Below are 18569 nucleotides of genomic sequence, written 5' to 3' on the forward strand. Positions count from 1 at the left end.
GTTCCCCTGCACTGACCCCGATTCCTGTCCCCTGCACTGACCCTGGTTCTTTGTCCCCTGCACTGACCCCTATTCCCCTGCACTGACCCTGATCCTGCGTCTCAGCTCACCTGGCCTATGGAGCCCACGTATTCACATCGTTGCAGCCCTCTAAGTCTTAAAAGTGATTTTTAATTTCAGCAGCAAATGAGCTTTTGCAAAACAAGCAGTTTTCATAGAATCATGGAATACCTTGGGCTGGACGGGACCCACAAGGATCATTGATCCAGACACCCCAACATTCCCACCCTGTGCATCCCTGGCAGCGCTGTCCAAACCATCCTGGAGCTGCTCTGGCAGCCTCGGGGGCGTGCCCGTTCCCTGGGGAGCCTGGGCAGTGCCAGCACCTCTGGGGGACGAACCTTTCCCAAAATCCAACCCAAACCTCTCCTGGCACAGCCCCAGCCGCTCTCTCTCCTCCTGTTCCTGGGATAAGATCCCAAATCCCCCCGGCTGTCCCCTCCTGTCAGGAGCTGTGCAGAGCCACAAGGTCCCCCTGAGCCTCCTTTTCTCCAGGCTGAGCCCCTTCCCAGCTCCCTCAGCCCCTCCTGGGTCTCCAGACCCTCCCCAGCTCCCTCAGCCGCTGACGGGCCCCGTTCCGTGCCCGGCCCGGTTCGCGGTGCCGCTCCCGGCCCGGTTCCCGGTGCCGCTCTCAGCCCGGTTCCCGGTGCCGCTCCCGGCCCGGTTCGCGGGGCCGCTCCGTCCCCTCGGGCTCTGCTCTCGCTCCCGCCCCGGGGCGGGTCCTGCCCGTCCCTCACATAAAGCGGCCGCGCGGCGCTGCCGGGGCGCTGCCGGCCCCGAGCCGGCTCTGGGTGCGCTCGCTGTGCGCTCGCTGTGCCGTCAGTGCCGCTCGGTGCCCGCTCGGTGCCCGCTCCATGCGGGCTCTCCCGGCTCCGCCATGAGCCCCTGGCAGCAGCGCCCGCCCAACGCCAGCGCGGCCGGCGGGCCGGGCCCGCCGGGGAACGGCACGGGCCGGGCGGCCGAGCGCGGCAGCGCCGTGTCCGTGGCCATCCCGCTGACCATGATGCTGACGGGCATCGTGGGCAATGCCCTGGCCATGCTGCTCGTGTCCCGCAGCTACCGCGCCAAGGGCAGCCGCAGGAAGCGCTCGTTCCTGCTGTGCATCGGCTCCCTGGCGCTCACCGACATGCTGGGCCAGCTGCTCACCAGCCCCATCGTCATCTCCGTCTACCTGTCCGGCCGGCCCTGGGCCGCCATGGACCCCTCGGGCCGCCTCTGCGACTTCTTCGGCTTCAGCATGACGGTGTTCGGGCTGTGCCCGCTGCTGATCGCCAGCGCCATGGCGGTGGAGCGGGCGCTGGCCATCCGCGCCCCGCACTGGTACGCGAGCCACATGAGCCCGCGGGCCACCGAGCGCGGCCTGGCCGCCATCTGGGCCGCCGGCGTGGCCGTGGCGCTGCTGCCGCTGGCCGGGCTGGGCCGCTACGCGCTGCAGTGGCCCGGCACCTGGTGCTTCATCAGCACGGCCGGCGGCAGCGCCTTCGCCGCCGCCTTCGCCGCGCTGGGGCTGCTGTCGCTCGTGGTCACCGGCGCCTGCAACCTGGCCACCATCGAGGCGCTGGTGTCGCGCTGCCGCGCCAAGGCCGGCGGGGCGCGGCCCGGGCCGCGCTGGGGCCGCATCGCCACCGAGACGCTGCTGCAGCTGCTGGGCATCATGTGCGTGCTGTCCGCCTGCTGGGCGCCGCTGCTGGTACGTGCGCCCCGGGAGCCTCCGCTCGCCGCCCCTGGGAGGGGGGACCCGCGCCGGGGACCTGCTCCACACCCAGCTGCTGTGTGTGCGGTTATTTGGGTTTATTTTGGAGCACGAACGGGTAGGACACAGGGAATGGCTTCCCGGAGGAGAAGATGGGATCTGGGGCAGGAATTGTTCCCTGGGAGGGTGGGGAGCCCTGGCACAGGGTGCCCAGAGCAGCTGTGGGTGTCTCTGGATCCCTGGCAGTGCCCAAGGACAGGCTGGACATTGGGGTTTGGACATCCATGGATGCCCCTAGGGAGGACAGCAGGGACAGGGGTGCCAAGGGTGGAGAGGTTGTAGGAGAGGAGCTGGGAGAGGTCCCAGAGGAGAGCCGAGTGCAGGGAAATCAGCTGCTGGAACCGAGTTAAAAGGAGGAGGAGAAGGTTCTTGTGCCGAGGAGAAAAGTGGGATGTGAGGAGCGGCTCTGGGAGCACGACGCTGCAGCCGGATGGGATTTCAGGGTTTTTATTTGCTCCCACCTTGCAGCAAAACTCCTTTAATGTTTTGTGAGAAAACGCAGAACCCGTGACTGTGAGTGCCTTGTGGCTGGCAGCCGCTGTGCTTGATTTACAGCAGCCTTCCAGGCTTGTCCAGGCCGGTTCTCAAGGATCTTTGCATTGCTTTCCACTCTTTTATATTCCTTCCTTAAGAACCCCTCCTCGTGATGTGGGAGTAGGGGAGACAGAATCCACGTCTTTACCCTGTGGGATCAGGGCACACCCAGGGCTCTGGAATCCTGTCCCAAAAGGCTGGGTTGTTCTGTCCAGGAGTAGTAGGATTCTTGGAAAATTTGTACTTGGGGTCTCTGGGCAGGATGTGCTGAAGCTGGTTGAGGAAATGTTGAGGTTATGTGAAAGGTTTTTCTGGCTGGAGGAGGATTTTTCTTCTTGTCCGAGGTTTCACCAGCCTTGCAGCGTGAGGAGATCCCTGAGATGAAGAAAGCATTCCCTCCTCCCTCATTCCCAGGTCCTCACATAAATCACTGAGGAGGCAGTGATTCCTGCTGTGGTTTGGTGCCCTGGGCATTTCTGTGGTTTCAGAGGCAGAAGTCAACCCACAGGCACAAGGGAATTCATCAGCGCTTCCCTTCCCTGGGCAGCAGCAGCACTTGGAAGTGTGGAGCTTCCTCTGTGGGGTTCTCAAAATCCAGACTCGAGGCTGCAGGCGTGTTTTTATAAATAATGACCCCTCCATTTTTATACATAAACCTCAATTTTCATACATACACCCAACTGGTTCTGTACAGCTCTGAAGAGCAGGTCAGGAATTCGAGACCGTGTTTTTGGAGAAGTGACCACGGAGAACGCAAATGCCTTTTCAGTGAAAGCCAGCTCGTAGCAGTCCTTTAACCTGTAGCTGCAGCACTCAGCAGTTGTAAGAATCAGAGCTGAAATAGAAATCCAGGGCTTTACAGGGGAGGTTTTTTTGTTTCTGTGTTTTTTTCAAAGACATCTGAGTTTTGTAACTGAGAACTAATGGATCCTGGCAGCTGCTGCTGTGAGGTAAACAACACCCTCGCCACACACGGTATTTTTAGAGCTGATCTGTTGATGCAAACGACAAAATCAAATGTGATTTAGCAGCGGAGGGAAAGCTCTGCAATCGTGGCTGTGCTCTGGAGGGCTCCTTGGAGAGTCCTGCACGTCTGGCTCTGTGCTGGCTTGGGAAGCAGGAGGAGAGCAGGCAGTGCAGGAATTGTTTCCTTTCCCGAGCACACGGGAGCTTGTTGGACCCAGCAGGGAGCACCTGGGAGAGCCCCGCTGCAGTGGGGCATTGCTGCTTTCCAGCTCACACTGACCTGTGATTTATTTCGGTTTATTTTGGAGCATGTACCGACAGGACACAGGGAATGGCTTCCCAGAGGGCAGGGAGGGATGGGATCTGGAGCAGGAATTGTTCCCTGGCAGGGTGGGCAGCCCTGGCACAGGGTGCCCAGAGCAGCTGTGGCTGCCCCTGGATCCCTGGCAGTGCCCAAGGCCAGGCTGGACACTGGGGCTGGAGCAGCCTGGGACAGTGGGAGGTGTCCCTGCCATGGCAGGGGTGGCACTGGAGGGGATTTGAGGTCCCTCCCAAACCAGTCTGGACTGTGGGGTAACCCCTGGGCTGGGTGGCAGATGATGAATGACCCTGAGGTGAAATGGAGGCAGCTGTCCTTGCTTGCACAGAAACACCAAACCCCGCCGCAGCACGGACTGCAGTTCTCACCTTAATAATCTGGGAGTTCCGGGCTACAAAATTATTCCTTCCCAGACTTGTTTCAAAGTTATTTAAAGTCAAAATGCTCAGGAATTCTGCTGCTTTTCCTGTTAAAATACTTCTGCTCTTTATCCCTCCTGGCAGACAGAAGTTAAAGACGTATAAAACCACATTCGTGGTAACAGTAAAGTTTTAGCTGCCCTTGTTGAATAAATCCAATCATCAGCCATATTTCTACATGCATTTTGAGCCAGATTTTTAATGGCATAAATTATGTTGACTTTATTCCACCTGATGTTGTTCCTCTGCCTTGTGCAGCCTTTTAATCCATTTACAAGACCAATACAGACCATGATAAACAACCTCTAATGATATCAAACAAACAAAATTTCCAGTAGAGCAGCTGTTGGCCCAACAACTGCTCCAATAATGGGATATTACGTAATAAAACCAGAAAAGAGCAGCAATTGTGTGCTTGGGGAATGTATTTTATTAGCCTGGTGGTTTTGGAGCCCCATCTAAAAAAGAGATGGCAGAGTCGGGACAGTGACAGGGATGGGACAGGGACAGGGAGTGAAGAGCCAGGGCTGTGGTGTGGCAGTGTGGGTCTGGTGTCCCAGTGGCTCCTGGTGTGCCCTGGGTGTGTATCCATGTTTTCACAGAGCTCTATATCCGTGTTTTCACAAGGCTCTGTCCGTGGCCACTGATGTCAATGCAATGTCGTGGGTAGAATCCTCAGCTGCTTCTGTTTAAAGAAACAAAAACAGTTCTGCCGTGCTGTCCACGCTGCCCTGCCCTCCAGAGCCAGCCCAGGCTGTCCAAGGTCAGCACATGGTTATTGATCTGGCCCCCAGAATATCCCTCTGAACGGAAAAATCCTCCCTGGAGCCTGCTCCAGGTCAGCGTGGCTCCGACTGTCCCAGCCCGTGGGGACAGCGGCGGCCCCGCTGTGACCTCTGTGGTGACACAGCTCTGAGGAGCTTCCCGTGGGATTGCAGGTTGGCCTGGCTCTTCCCAAAGGCTGGAGCCAGGGCTGGGCCAGCACTGGCAGTGATTCCCTGCGGCTCTGCTCCCTCGGGCCCTTCCCGGCAGTTTTGGGACTGGCTGCTGGTTTATCCCGGGCTGGAAGTGCTGGAAGTGCTGGAAGTGCTGAGCTGTGCTGGGACAGAGCTGGAGGGGCCTCAGGGCAGTGCTGGGTGTGCTGGGTGTGCGTCCAGTCCTGGCACTGGGAGAGCCCCAGTTCCATGGGCAGTGCTGGGTGTGTGTCCAGTCCTGGCACTGGGAGAGCCCCAGTTCCATGGGCAGTGCTGGGTGTGTGTCCAGTCCTGGCACTGGGAGAGCCCCAGTTCCTCAGGGCAGTGCTGGGTGTGTGTCCATCTCCTGGCACTGGGAGAGCCCCAGTTCCATGGGCAGTGCTGGGTGTGCGTCCAGTCCTGGCACTGGGAGAGCCCCAGTTCCATGGGCAGTGCTGGGTGTGCGTCCAGTCCTGGCACTGGGAGAGCCCCAGTTCCATGGGCAGTGCTGGGTGTGTGTCCATCTCCTGGCACTGGGAGCAGCCCCAGTTCCATGGGCAGTGCTGGGTGTGTGTCCATCTCCTGGCACTGGGAGAGCCCCAGTTCCATGGGCAGTGCTGGGTGTGCATCCAGTCCTGGCACTGGGAGAGCCCCAGTTCCATGGGCAGTGCTGGGTGTGTGTCCATCTCCTGGCACTGGGAGCAGCCCCAGTTCCTCAGGGATTCCAGGCAGCACACTCGGACAGGTGGGAACTCCCAGTCGTGCCCAGGGAAGATTTGCGAGCAAAAGAAAAGGATCTGCTCAGGAAAATGAGGGGTTCAGGAGCCCTCCCGCAGAATCCCAGACTGGCTGGGGTTGGGAGGGACCTCAAAGCCCGTCCAGTTCCATGGGCAGGGACAGCATTCCCCATCCCGGGCTGCTCCAAGCCCCGCCTGGGGCACTTCCAGGGGTCTCTGGGCACAGCTGTGGTGACACGGGCAGGGGTCCCTGGGCACAGCTGTGGTGACACTGGCAGGGGTCCCTGGGCACAGCTGTGGTGACACGGGCAGGGGTCCCTGGGCACAGCTGTGGTGACACGGGCTGGGGTCTCTGGGCACAGCTGTGGTGGCACTGGCGGGGGTCCCTGGGCACAGCTGTGGTGACACTGGCAGGGGTCCCTGGGCATTGGTGGCAGTGGCACAGCTGCAGTGACACAGCCCGTGCCCCGTGTCCTTCCCCACACAGGTGACCATGCTGCGGAGGGTGTCGGAGCGCGCCGGGCCGTGCCGGGGCGCGGAGCCGCGGCGCGAGTGCACGCTGCCGCTGAGCGCCGTGCGCCTGGCCTCGCTCAACCAGATCCTGGACCCCTGGGTGTACCTGCTGCTGCGCAGGATCCTGCTGCGCCGCTGCCGCCAGGCCGCCGGCGCCGTCTCCAGCTGCTCCAACGCCGAGTGCAGGGACAGGTCCATCACCCTGTCCGAGGAGATCCGCCGCACCGCGCCCCAGGGGCACCCGCGGGGACCGGGGGGACAGCCACGGTGACCTGGGGGACATCATTGCCTGAGGGACATCCACGGTGACCTGAGGGGACATCCACGGTGACCTGGGGGACAGCCACGGTGACCTGAGGGACAGCCATGGTGACCTGGGGGACATCATCATTGCCTGGGGGACATCCACGGTGACCTGATGGGACATCCACAGTGGCCCAAGGGACATTCCTACAGTGGCCTGCGGGGACATTGCCTGAGGGAACATTCCCTCGGCATCCTGAGGGGACATCCCACAGTTCTGGGAGCTGGAAACCCTCCTGGGAGTCTGCTCCGTGTCCCCTCCCGGTGTCACCGCTGGACCCAGAGTGACAAATTCCTCCTGCAGTGTGCCAGGAGTGCTGGGATACAGCAGGAGGGGACTCGCCATGGTCACTGTGGGCTGAGCTGCACAGCGGGGTGGGGACGTTCCGTGGTCACTGCAGGGCAGGATGGGGACATTCCATGGTCACTGCAGGGCAGGATGAGGACGTTCCATGGTCACTGTCACTCGTGGCTGAGATACACAACAGGATGGGGACATTCCATGGTCACTCGTGGCTGAGGTGCACAGGTCTTCTGGGCCTAAAATGTCTGAGGGGGCTTCTCGTGCTTTAAGGTGGAAAAAAGTTGTTTTCCTGGCAGCCAGCAGATTCTACAGATGGAATTGCTGAAGGGACTCACTCCTGAGAGTGTTCAGTACTAACATTGTCTCCTTCAGAGAGTCCTTCCTCCGTTTTTCTGGAGGGGCAAGAGGAAAAAGGGAGAAAAACACAGGAATGAGGAAAACCCATTAAATCTGACTGGATTTCAGTGTCTCAAAGCTGAGCTGGCGTTGTGGCAGGGATGGACCACGCATCTCTTCCGAGAACTGAGGGCAGCACGAGGCTCCTGACGCACAGAAGTGTCCTGATAAACCCTGATCTGCACGGCAGCTGGAGGGGCCTGCGGGGGCTGGAGCACTGGGGCAGGGCAGGAATCCCTGGTGCTTTCCTGGGAGCCTACAGAGGCTGTGGCACTGGGGCAGGGCAGGAGTCCCTGGTGTTTCCCTGGGACCCTGTGGGGGCTGTGGCACTGGGGCAGGGGAGGAATCCCTGGTGCTTCCCTGGCAGCATGGAGTGCCCAGGCAGGCTGGAATTTCTGCTGAGGGCAGATGGAGAAGGGGAGAAGTGAGCTGGAGAAGGGACTCTGGCAAAGGAGCAGTTTTCCTGGGAGGTGCCCGTGCCCAGGGGTGCTGTGACACCTCTGTGACACCTGTGTGAGGAATGGGGGTGGCACTCGGGACCTCCTCGTTCCCAGTGTCCTACAGAGGGGCCAGAGCAGCATCCCAGAGAGTTCAGCTCTTCCTCCAAAACACAAACGGGACTTTTTAAACTGCAGCAGACTGGAAGCAGTGGGTGGAAGTGTGTGAATTTGTCTGGTCTTTTCCATGGTTAAGTTATAAACTCAGCCCAAATCCATTTGTGCCACATCTGAGGCTTATTTTTTTAAAAGCTGTGTCTTAATGCATTTTCTTCACCCTTTTGGGGCTGACAGCTCTCATGTCTCCTGTTTTGTGGCCTTCGGGGTGAAATTAAATGCAAATATAATAAAATACAGCTGATATTCCATGTGCTAGGTACTGTGGAATTCAGGGGTCTTACAGACAAATGAAGTCCTGCATCTGTGAGGAATTTCTTGCACAAACCCTTTACTTTTACTCTTTTTAATTTGATTATAAAAGTAACTCCTCAGCAAAGAATCTGTGCCTTCACTTTTGTCCTGCATTGTCTGATTCTTGTCCACACAAATCTGATTTTATCCAGGTGATGTCTGAGTCCAGCCTAAAAGCCAAGGTTTGGCTTTAAGTGCAGACCCAGCCCAAATTTAGTGGATTAAATTTTCCAGTTTGAGTTGCTGGACCCTGCTCTGTGCTGAGCTACTCCTGGGTGTAACAACTACAGGTTCATCGGTGCTCCAGTTACTGGGAGGTGCTTTGAGGGGAAAGGGGCTCCTGCTTTAAAAAGTGCCTTGCAGGAGTCAGGCTGTGCTTTGCTGGGATTATCCGGGGCTGGAAAAAGCCCGCTGTGTGCAGAGGATCCCCTTTGTTCCCTCTGTGTACTTTTCCTTTGGGACAGGGCTCACAGAGCCGCTCACTTGTGAAATATGTCGGGATGACCTCAGCTGCCCGGAGCAGCCCTGGCCGGCGCATTCCTGGCTCCCGGCTCGTCTGGGATCGCGGCTGGGATGGAGGGAAGGAGGAGGGAACCCACCCTTGTCTGCTCCCTCACGGGAAGAGCGGGGTGCTGTCTCCTGAGCACCACCGAGCCCGCCTGGAAAACTGGGAATGCGGCCCTGGGAGGGGTCCTGCGGGACACAGGGGGCAGCTGATGCTTCATGCGGGGTGGTTTCACCCCAGCTCATGTAAAATGATGGTTTTGTCATGGATATTCAGTGTTTGGGATGGGCAGGTCTGTCCCTCTGTGCTGGGGTAAAATGGAGAAGCTACTTCATCAAAAGGGGAAAGAATGGGAGCTCAATCCAAAGGGAAAGGGACGGGAGCTTTATCCAAAGGGAAAGGGACGGGAGCTTTATCCAAAGGGAAAGGGATGGGAGCTCAGTCCAAAGGAGAAGGGATGGGAGCTCAATCCAAAGGGAAAGGGACGGGAGCTTTATCCAAAGGGGAAGAAGGGATGGGAGTTTTGTCCAAAGGGGAAGGGATGGGAGCTTTATCCAAAGGGAAAGGGATGGGAGTTTTATCCAAATGGGGAGGAATTGGAGCTTTATCCAAAGGGGAAGGGATGGGAGCTCAATCCAAAGGGGAAGGGATGGGAGCTCAATCCAAAGGGGAAGGGATGGGAGCTCAATCCAAAGGAGAAGGGATGGGAGCTCAATCCAAAGGAGAAGGGATGGGAGCTTTGTCCAAAGGAGAAGGGATGGGAGCTTTGTCCAAAGGGGAAGGGATGGGAGCTTAATCCAAAGGGGAAGAAGGGATGGGAGCTCAGTCCAAAGGAGAAGGGATGGGAGCTTCCCGTGTGTTTCCAGGGGAGGAGGAGCTCTGCCTCCAGCCAGGGCTGTGTGAGGGGCTGCACTTTCCACACCTGATCCAAGGAGCTGCAGTGCACCTGGGAGCTTTCATTCCCATTTTCCTGGGATGGGAAGCTGTGTTTGTGTCGTGTTTCTTTCACGATGCCTTTCCAGCCTGTTCTTTCAGTGTTGTCCCTCTGCTGGAGGCGTTTTGGGAGCTGTAGGGTACGGAAAACCCACCTGGGGGTCGTGATTTGCCTGTGTGTGTCCCAACCCTGTGTGTGTCCCAACCCTGTGTGTGCTGGGGCAGTGAGAATGAAAATTCGGGGTGGCCCCGGCGTTCCTGGCGTTTTCAGGAGCTGCTGGGGGTGGGGCCACAGCAGATTTTATCTGCCCGGTGATCCAGGGACTGCCTGTGGGAGCTGCTCTGCTGGGAATTCCAGCCCCGGTATCCCCTGGGACTGGGACCTATACCCCAACCCCAAACCAATGGGGTTCACTTCAGGCTCTGGGGTGTCCCGGCAGAGGTGAATCCTCTGCAGCCCCCTGCCAGTGCTGTTGCAATGTTTTTATCCCATTATTGCCATCATTTCACTGTTTTTTTCATTTTGGAGTTTTAACAGGAGCCGTTTGAGCTCCTCTGCAGATTGGCACAGGGGAGCAGCCCTGGGATGGGCAACCCCAACCCAGCCCAGCAGAACTGGGAAATCCCTGACTGCTGCCGGGTCTGAACTGACACAGGAGTTCCAGGCAGGCAAATCCAGAATCCCTGAGGTTGGAAAAGGCCCCCCAGACCACCGAGCTGTGGCTGATCCCCATCTTGTCACCAGCCCAGAGCAGAGTGCCACATTCAGGCTCTCCTTGGACACCTCCAGGGGTGGGGACTCCACGAAATCCCAAATTAAATTTCCCAGGTGATGGCAGGAACACCTTGGAGCCAGCCCCAGCCCCCACTGAGGAGCAGGGTTTGAGTTTCCCTTTATCAGTTTGATCTTGATTTAAAAAAAAAGAACAAAGGGCAGCACAGAAGCCGGATTTGAAAATGAGCAGAAACAGGAGAGCTGTGAAGGCAGAGAAACAAAGCTGGGACCACAAAAGGCAAATCTCTGTGATCTTCAGCAGCAGCAGGAAGAGCCTGAGCTGATAGGTTTGGTTGCCCAGAGACAGAAAACTCCCCAAAATTGTGTTCTGCGGACAAACAGCTCCTTCAAGATGCACCAGTCTCTGCCCACTCTGGGTGTCCTTAGGCAGCGCCTTTGCCCCGTGTGTCTGGAATTCCCGGGAAGCTCGGGAGGAGTTTCCATGGGGCTGTGGGAGGGGACCTGGGGGTACCCCGGGGCAGTGAAGGGAACCAGCCCCAGCACTGGGGACGCCCCAGGGCTCTGCCCCCCACGGCAGCGCCCTGCCTGTGGTGCTCCTGCCTTCCCCAGCGCTCCCTGTGAGAACAGGGAGCAGCAGGAATGCCCCTGCACCCCTCAGCAGCACCCGGGACAGTCCCTGGCTCCCTCCAGCTCTGCCTTCCCTCGGAGCAGTTGGGATTTTTCAGGGATGAAGTCAAAAGAATTAATCCTGAGCTCAGCCAGGCTTGTCAGCAAGACAGAGCAGCCCCAGCAGGGACGGGGGTGCAGCAGCTGAGCCCCCCCTGCACTGCAGGGCACAACATGAAAGAGCTGCTCTGAATATGAAATATGTCAAATATGCCCAAATGCATTTTGTAAAAGACAATGTATTTATGTTTGGGGCTGCTTTGTTTGAAGAATCCATCGTGGCCATGGATAGAAGCCCCAGTTATTTTGACTTTCTGTAAACACAGTGCTTGGACAGACCTTGCCCCCCTTCCCCACGCAGGCTGTTTGCTCCGAGGAGCCACAGTTCTGCCATGCATCCATCAGGACAAATAAATCCAGCACGTCTGAGGGCTCTGGGGCTGGCAGATGGAAGGAAGTGTTCATTCCCTTGGAGGGGTTCTCAGGGCAGGGTGTCACTCCCAGCAGCCGCAGGTTTATGTGACAGGTCGGAGTCGGGCGGATTTTGCCTGACGTGTTTGCAGTTCCCTGGCTCTGAACGTGAACAGGCCTCAAGGAACAGAGACAAAAACAGGCCTGGAAACCCTCTGCCCACATTTGGGCACGGCTGTGTCCCGTCCTGGCCTCGGGGAGGTCAGAGCCTGGCAGTGCCACCGAGAGCTGTGCCCGGCCCGCCTGAGGGAGCTGCACATCGCACCAGGGCCAGCGCTGAGCCCTGGGGCCAGCCCAAGCCCAGAGGGGTTCACGGGGCCAGCCCCGGGCCAGGGGGCTGCAGCTGCAGGGTCTGGGCTGGCAGTGCCCTGGCACAGAGCCCAGCCAGCCCAGGGCATCACCCCGGCACGGGAATGCCCCAAAGGCCCTGGATCCCAGCCCCCCTCCCTGCCCAGGCACCGAGAGGGATCTGCAGTGCCACAGCTTCAGGCATTCAAATCCCAGGGAATGCTCTGGGACACGGTGGGGACCGGCCAAAGCTTGGGGACACGGTGGGGACCGGCCAAAGCTTGGGCTCGGTGACCCTGGAGGTCTTTTCCAGCCTCAGTAACTCTGTGGTTCTGTGGCTCTCTGAAACCTTCGCTCTGCTGTGGCACAGGGCAGTGCCCAGGGCAGGGCAGGATCTCTGCAGGGCATCCCCCGTGGAGCAGTGAATCCAGCCGGGCTCCTCGGGGCAGAACCAGCCCCTGCTGCCCGCTTCCACCTCCAGGGGTGTTTACACTGTCACGGCCAAGAACGCCCTGTCCTTGTGTGTCCCCTGCCGCTGGTGACAGGCGGGGACACGCTCGGTGCCTGCAGCAGGACGTGGTGGTGGCAGTGCCAGCTGCCAGGGCTGCCCAGCCCGAGGATGAAGGGACAGCTTCCCTCCAGGGACACCCAGGGGCCACCTTCACAGGGCTCCTGCTGGAGGTGGCTCTGTCCCACCCCTCTGGGGGGATGTCACCCCCAGTGTGACCATGGCACATGGTCAGGGTACAAAGGCATCCCCAGGACAGCCTGACAGCAACCTCCAGAAACAACCAAGAGTCAAACCCAGTTAAAATCACGGTTAAAACTGGGATTTTCTCTAAATATATAATGGAAAAAAACCCATAGGATAAAGATCCAGCCAAACCTGAATTTTTTCAGGTCAGCCCAGCTCCCATCCTTCACAGTGGATGAATCAGTGCCGAGGCTCAGGCACAGCCCAGGATCCAGGGAAGCCCGTCCCGGCTGATGGAAGTGCCCTGCAGCCCACTCGGGATTCCCGCAGCCGGGAGCCACCAAAGCTGTGCCAGGCTGCGAGGGGACAGGACAGGACTGAGCCGCGGGCAAAGCTGAGCTCTCCTGTTCAGGGGGCTGCGAGGGGACAGGACAGGACTGAACCACGGGCAAAGCTGAGCTCTCCTGTTCAGGGGGCTGCTCGGGAACCCCCCTGGAGCTCTGAATGAAGGCAGCCCCCGGGGCGTGGGGACAGCCCCGTCCCCGGCAGAGCCCCGTCCCCGGCAGAGCCCCGTCCCCGGCACAGCCCCGTCCCCGGCAGAGCCCCGTCCCCCGGCGGGCACGGCCCCGTCCCCGGCAGAGCCCCGTCCCCCGGCGGGCACAGCCCCGTCCCCCGGCGGGCACGGCCCCGTGCCCGGGCCGGCCGTGTTGACACAGAACGGCCCCCGGTGGGGAAGGAGCGATCCGAGCGCTCCGTCAACAACGGAGCCATTTCCCGACAATGGCCCGGTTAATGATTGAGCGGAGCCGCGGGGACATTCGCACCGCGCACCGCCCGCAAAGGACACCGCTGGCCCGTGTCCCCGGCGTCCCCAATGTCCTTGGTGTCCCGGTGTCCCCGCTGTCCCCGGTGCCCCCGGCGTCCCCAATGTCCTTGGTGTCCCGGTGTCCTCAGTGTCCTCAGTGTCCTCGGTGCCCCCGGTGTCCCTGATGTTCCCGGTGTCCTCAGTTTCCCCAGTGCCCCCAGTATCCTTGATGTTCCCGCTGTCCCTGGTGTCCCCAGTGTCCCCACCGTCCCCAGTGTCCCCCTGGGCTGGCAGCCAGCTGTTTCCCAGGGGTGACTTCAGAGCAGGTGCCACCTATGCCACCCTGGAGAGTAAATCTGGAATTAAATCCCTCAGTGCTGCTGGCTGATCTCGTGCTGTGATCCTGTCATCTTCTCCGGCCCTATTTAGAAACACCAGGGACCAATATATTTTTAATTTCAAAAATAATTTTAATCAGCATCTTAAAATAAATATCTCACCATCACCCTGTCACCTAAAGCTGGGTTTACAGTGCCATTTTGCCATCCCCAGGCTCTCAGCCTGGGATCCCCAGGGAGTGTCCCAGGGGTGTCCAGCCAGGACTGCATTCCTGGAGAGCTCCCTGCCTGCACCCACACCTCCGTCCTGCCACAGCCACTGCTGCTCCTTAGTGCTGGAAATCCACAGCTCTGTCAGGTCTGAAGGAAAAACACGGCGGGAGCCACACGGCCTCTGGAAACCCAACCACTCCCTCCTGACCAAACAAGCATTTAGCAACGCCTGGCACCCTGGTGGCCTTTTCCTTCCCAAAATAACCGGGGCCAGCAACACCCCCAGAGTGAAAGCTGCCATCCCACATCAGAGGGGTTTGTGCAAGCGTGACCCCGGATTTCGTGGTGGCAGCAGACACGGGGTGCCCACGGGACATTCCCAGTCTGCTCCCAGCACCGCCTCCCTGGAGACCCAGCCTGGATTCACAGCAGGCATGACCCTTCCCAGAATGGGAGCTCCACTGTTGGGAAAGGGCGGTGAGAGTGCAAGGGCTGCTGCTCCAACAGCTGCTGTTCCAGGGCTGCTGTTCCAGGGGCTGATGTTCCAGGGCTGGCATCCCAAGGGCTGCTGTTCAGGGGCTGGTGTGCCACGGCCAGCACTGAGGTGTCCCTGGGCTGGCCCTGGGGGCTGTCACTGTCACTGTCACTGTCACTGTCACTGCCCTGCTGTAGCACAGCCCAGCTTCATTCCCAAAGCCCTTGGGTTTATCCGTGCCAAGGCTGGAGCTGGCTGTCACCATGTGTTCCCAAACCCAGCCCTCTGGGGACACCAGTGCCACGTGTGGCCTTCCCCCCGGTTTCCTCCCTTTTTGTGTCCAGCACCACAGAGCTGGAGCTGTCAGATCCATCCTGGAGCCGTCAGATCCGTCCTGGAGCCGTCAGATCCGTCCTGGAGCTGTCAGATCCATCCTGGAGCCGTCCAGGATGTCCCTCGGGTGCCCCATCCCTGCTCTGGGGCCAGCTCCGTGTTTGCTCTGCTCAGGGCTGGTCCCAGCAGGGATTTTCCTGCTGCAGGTGACGCCTCCAGGGGCTCTGGGCACGTCAGCCCTGCTGGGCACTGTCGGGCTCACACCAGAGGGATGTGACCACTGGGAGATGTTTAAGGTGAGATTTATTGCCTCAGCCTCACAGAGGAGTGAGAACCTCCTCACTGCAGGAGTCAGGTCAGGTGTCCCTGTCAGTGCTCACAGGAGCACCGGTTACAAGGTGAATTAAAGGTTTATCTGCCAATAAACTCCTGCCACACAGAGCGTTTCTACTTTCACACCAGCAGCTCATTAATTTGTCTTGCACCTTTTTCCTGTAGTGTGGACTTTCTCAACCAATCATATAATGACACACAACACTACTTACTACACCTTAAAACCCTTTACTATTTCTGAAACAACTTCTATATCCACACTTTAAAACATTTAAACTTCCCACTACCTACCTTGATGTGTTTCTATCCAAACTACAAACCCACGTTCTTGCCTGTAGTCTCTGAAGCAGGACACCTGTCCCAGGGTCTCAGGTGGAACCCTGTGTTCATTTCTGTGTTTGGGCCTACACGCACAACATTTTGTGAATTTTCTGTGCCTGGATTTTGCACAGGGCACAGCACAGCTGCAGGAGCGGCCCCGTGGAGCTTCCTGTGGTGTTTGCAGGGCAGAGCTGCTGTGCAATTGCAGCTCTTGGTGGCTGGTGCTCTCCCCTCAGGACACGCCGTGCCTCTGGCAGAGGGAGCCGTGCTGAAGCCCTGGGGAGGTTTCCCAAGCTGCTGGCAGGCTCCGGCAGGGCCGGGTTGTGCAATGTGGACATCACTCCTGTGTCTGTGTCACAGGGAGGGCACAGCTGGCTGCCCCTGCCACCCCCGGGCTCTGTGAGGTGTCCTGGCACACGGGGACAGGGGGGCTCTGCGAGGTGTCCTGGCACAGGGGGTCTGTGAGGTGTCCTGGCACACGGGGCCAGGGGGGCTCTGCAGTCCTGCCCCTGGGACTCTGGGATTACAAATCCCTGAAGGTCTCAATGGTTTCTCCATCTCCGGGCAGCCCCTGCGGTCACACCTGGGGCAGGTGAAGGTGCCGAGGGCGCGGGTGGGGCTGAGCTGAGCCCCCCGTGCCCTGCAGCAGCACCCCGAGCCCGCGGGGAGAATCCCCCTTCCAGCCCTGCCTCCCTCCAGCTGCGGGAGCCGCACCGTGCTGCAGATCTGAGGCATTTTCCCTCCTGGCCGTGGGTTTACACGGGCAGGAGCAGAGCCCGGGCAGGAGCAGAGCTTTGGGCAGGGGCAGAGCTTTGGGCAGGGGCAGAGCTCTGGGCAGGGGCAGAGCCCCGGGAGGAGGAGAGGGAGCTCTGGGCAGGGGCAGAGCTTTCAGCAGGGGCAGAACTTTGGGCAGGGGCAGAGCCCCGGGCAGGGGCAGCACCCAGGGGTGAGGGGGATGGAGCACTCCGGGAGCAGCAGAACAAACCAGAGAGGCAAAAACCCCAGCGGAGAGTTCCCCTCCGGCAGGGAATGCCGAGGAATGACGATGGCCACAGCCCGAGCAGGAGCTGCTGCCAGGCCCTCCCAGGGGAGGAGGCTGAGCCCAGGGGAGGGAGCCTCGCTCAGGAGCATCCAGAACAGCCCTGGGAACAGCAGGAATGGGGCAGACAGGGCTTGGCCCCTCTGTGCCCATCCCGTCCCTCAGCCCCGGCCCCTGGAGAGCCCCTCACTCTCACCAGAGCCACAGGGGAGCAGCTGTGGCTGCCCCTGGACCCCTGGCAGTGCCCAAGGCCAGGCTGGACACTGGGGCTGGAGCAGGGACAGTGGGAGGTGTCCCTGCCATGGCAGGGGTGACACTGGAGGAGATCTAAGCTCCCTCCCAACCCAGACCAGTCTGGGATTCCAGGACTCCAGGATCTTCCACCTTTTGATTTCTCTGCTCATTCCCAGGGTTTCCACATCCCCCTCCATGGCTGGAGCCCTGTGAGGGGCTCGGGCTGCCTGGAGGGCCCTGCTGGCTCTGGAGTTGGGGTTTGAGATGGATTTTGAGGGTGGGATCACCAGGATCTCTCTCTGGGATCACCAGGATCTCTGGGATCACCAGGATCTCTGGGATCATCAGGATCTCTCTCTGGGATCACCAGGATCTCTGGGATCACCAGGATCTCTCTCTGGGATCACCAGGATCTCTGGGACCACCGGGGCTGGAGCAGGTCCATGCCCAGGGCAGGGGAGGGGTCAGGGCTGGGCCCCCCTTGCGTGGCCTCCCCTGCTCCTGACCCTGCAGAGCTTGGGGACACCCCAGAAAGTGCAGTGGGAATGGGCTGGGAGGGTGACAGGATCCAGTCCCTGCCTGCCCCTGTCCCGTTTTAAGGCATGACTTCAGCAGCAATTCCCATTTTCGCTGTGAGCTCCAGGGCCATTCCCCACACGTTGCCCTGGAGGCTGCTCCTGGCAGGGACAGGGGACAGCAGAGCCTCAGGGCTGCACCTTGCCTTTCCCAGCGGGACCAGGGAGCACTGTAAATTAAGCACAAGAGCCACAATTTATTCCTTTTTTGGGAAGCTTTTTTGTCTCCTCCAAAACATCCCCGCTGCAAATCCTCCCCCTCCGAAGGCAGAGGGGAACCCAGCCCACGAGGGCTGGGCCCGAGGCTGCAGAGATTTTATTTGTGCTTGGCTCACTATTTATGGGGTTTTTTAATTAAGTTTCCTAATGTTACTTAATACCCAAGTACGTTTAATTTCCAAGGCAGAGCAGCCCAGAGGTTCCCAGCTGGATCAACAGCCACAGGACGCCCTTCTCTGCCATATTCTGTGGCCACGCTGAAAAAACCTCTGAAAAAGGATGGGTTTGTCCCAACCTCACCTGTTTTTTCCTTTTCCCCCCTCAGTCTCAAGTGTCTGCTGAGAGCTGGGTGAGCTCGTTCCCCCTCCTCTGCTGGGGGCTGCAGGCATTCCCTGGGAGCAGCAGCAGGATTCCATCCCTTCCACAGCTCCCCATGACCCAGAGGCAGCCAGGAAGGAAAACAGCTCCAGAGGCTCCATGTGAGGGCAGCTCAAGCACCTGGCAAGGGCCTGGCTGAGGCTCAGAGGCACCAAAGCAGGGCTGGCTCCCCGTGCCAGCACCTCAGGAGGCTGCAGGGCTCAGCTGAGGAGGGGAAGGGTGAGCACAGCCTGGAAAAGGAGGGGGAAAACTTTTAAAACAAACATAAAATATAAAAAAGCAGAAAATCAACTTCTGTCACAGTGTTGTCCAGCTTCCAACCCTACTTCCAGTTCCAAGTTTTGGTTTCCATCCATCCACCCATTCATGGGAAAAGGGAAATGCCCCTGGGTGTTTTCCAGGGAAGCCAAGGGATGACGCAGCCATTCCACGGCAGAGGGTGAATCATGGTGATGTCACTGTGATGTCACTGTGATGTCACTGTGCTGTCACTGTGATGTCACTGTGAGTCATGGCAAAGGCCACCACAGCCTTTTCCTTCAGCACCTGCCCATGTGGAATGCAGGTGCCCCCTCCAGCACCTCTTCCCAACACCCTGTGGGGTTTGGGTTCCATGTTGGGTTTGGTTTGGGTTTGGTCTCCACTTGGGTTTAGTCTCTAGTTGGGTTTGGTTTCTATGTGGGGTTTGGTTTCCGTTTGAGTCTGGTTTCCGTTTGGGTTTGGTCCATGTTTGGTTTGGTTTCCCTTTGGGTTTCCTTTCCGTGCTGTATCCGAGCATCCCCCGGATTTTGTGGGGCATGACCCAATCGATGACATTTTCTGTCTGTCCCTTCTTTTCCTGATCTTTC

General features: G+C 59.0%; 1 protein-coding gene across 2 annotated transcripts; it reads left to right on the top strand.

Moving 5' to 3' along the window:
* Positions 1-805: 805 nt before the first annotated feature.
* On the top strand, positions 806-6564 carry PTGER3 (prostaglandin E receptor 3). 2 transcript variants are annotated; one of them, XM_063406846.1, is made up of 2 exons: positions 806-1871; positions 6229-6564. In XM_063406846.1, the coding sequence occupies exons 1-2, from the start codon at positions 938-940 to the stop codon at positions 6561-6563; spliced, it is 1269 nt and encodes a 422-aa protein (XP_063262916.1). In that variant the 5' UTR covers positions 806-937; the 3' UTR covers position 6564. The 2 variants fall into 2 exon arrangements, with proteins under 2 accessions (XP_063262916.1, XP_063262917.1); XM_063406847.1 differs by having other exon boundaries at positions 809-1750.
* Positions 6565-18569: the final 12005 nt, after the last annotated feature.

This window comes from Prinia subflava, chromosome 10 (genome assembly GCF_021018805.1).
Source record: "Prinia subflava isolate CZ2003 ecotype Zambia chromosome 10, Cam_Psub_1.2, whole genome shotgun sequence".
In the NCBI taxonomy this organism is placed as follows: Eukaryota; Metazoa; Chordata; class Aves; order Passeriformes; family Cisticolidae; genus Prinia; species Prinia subflava.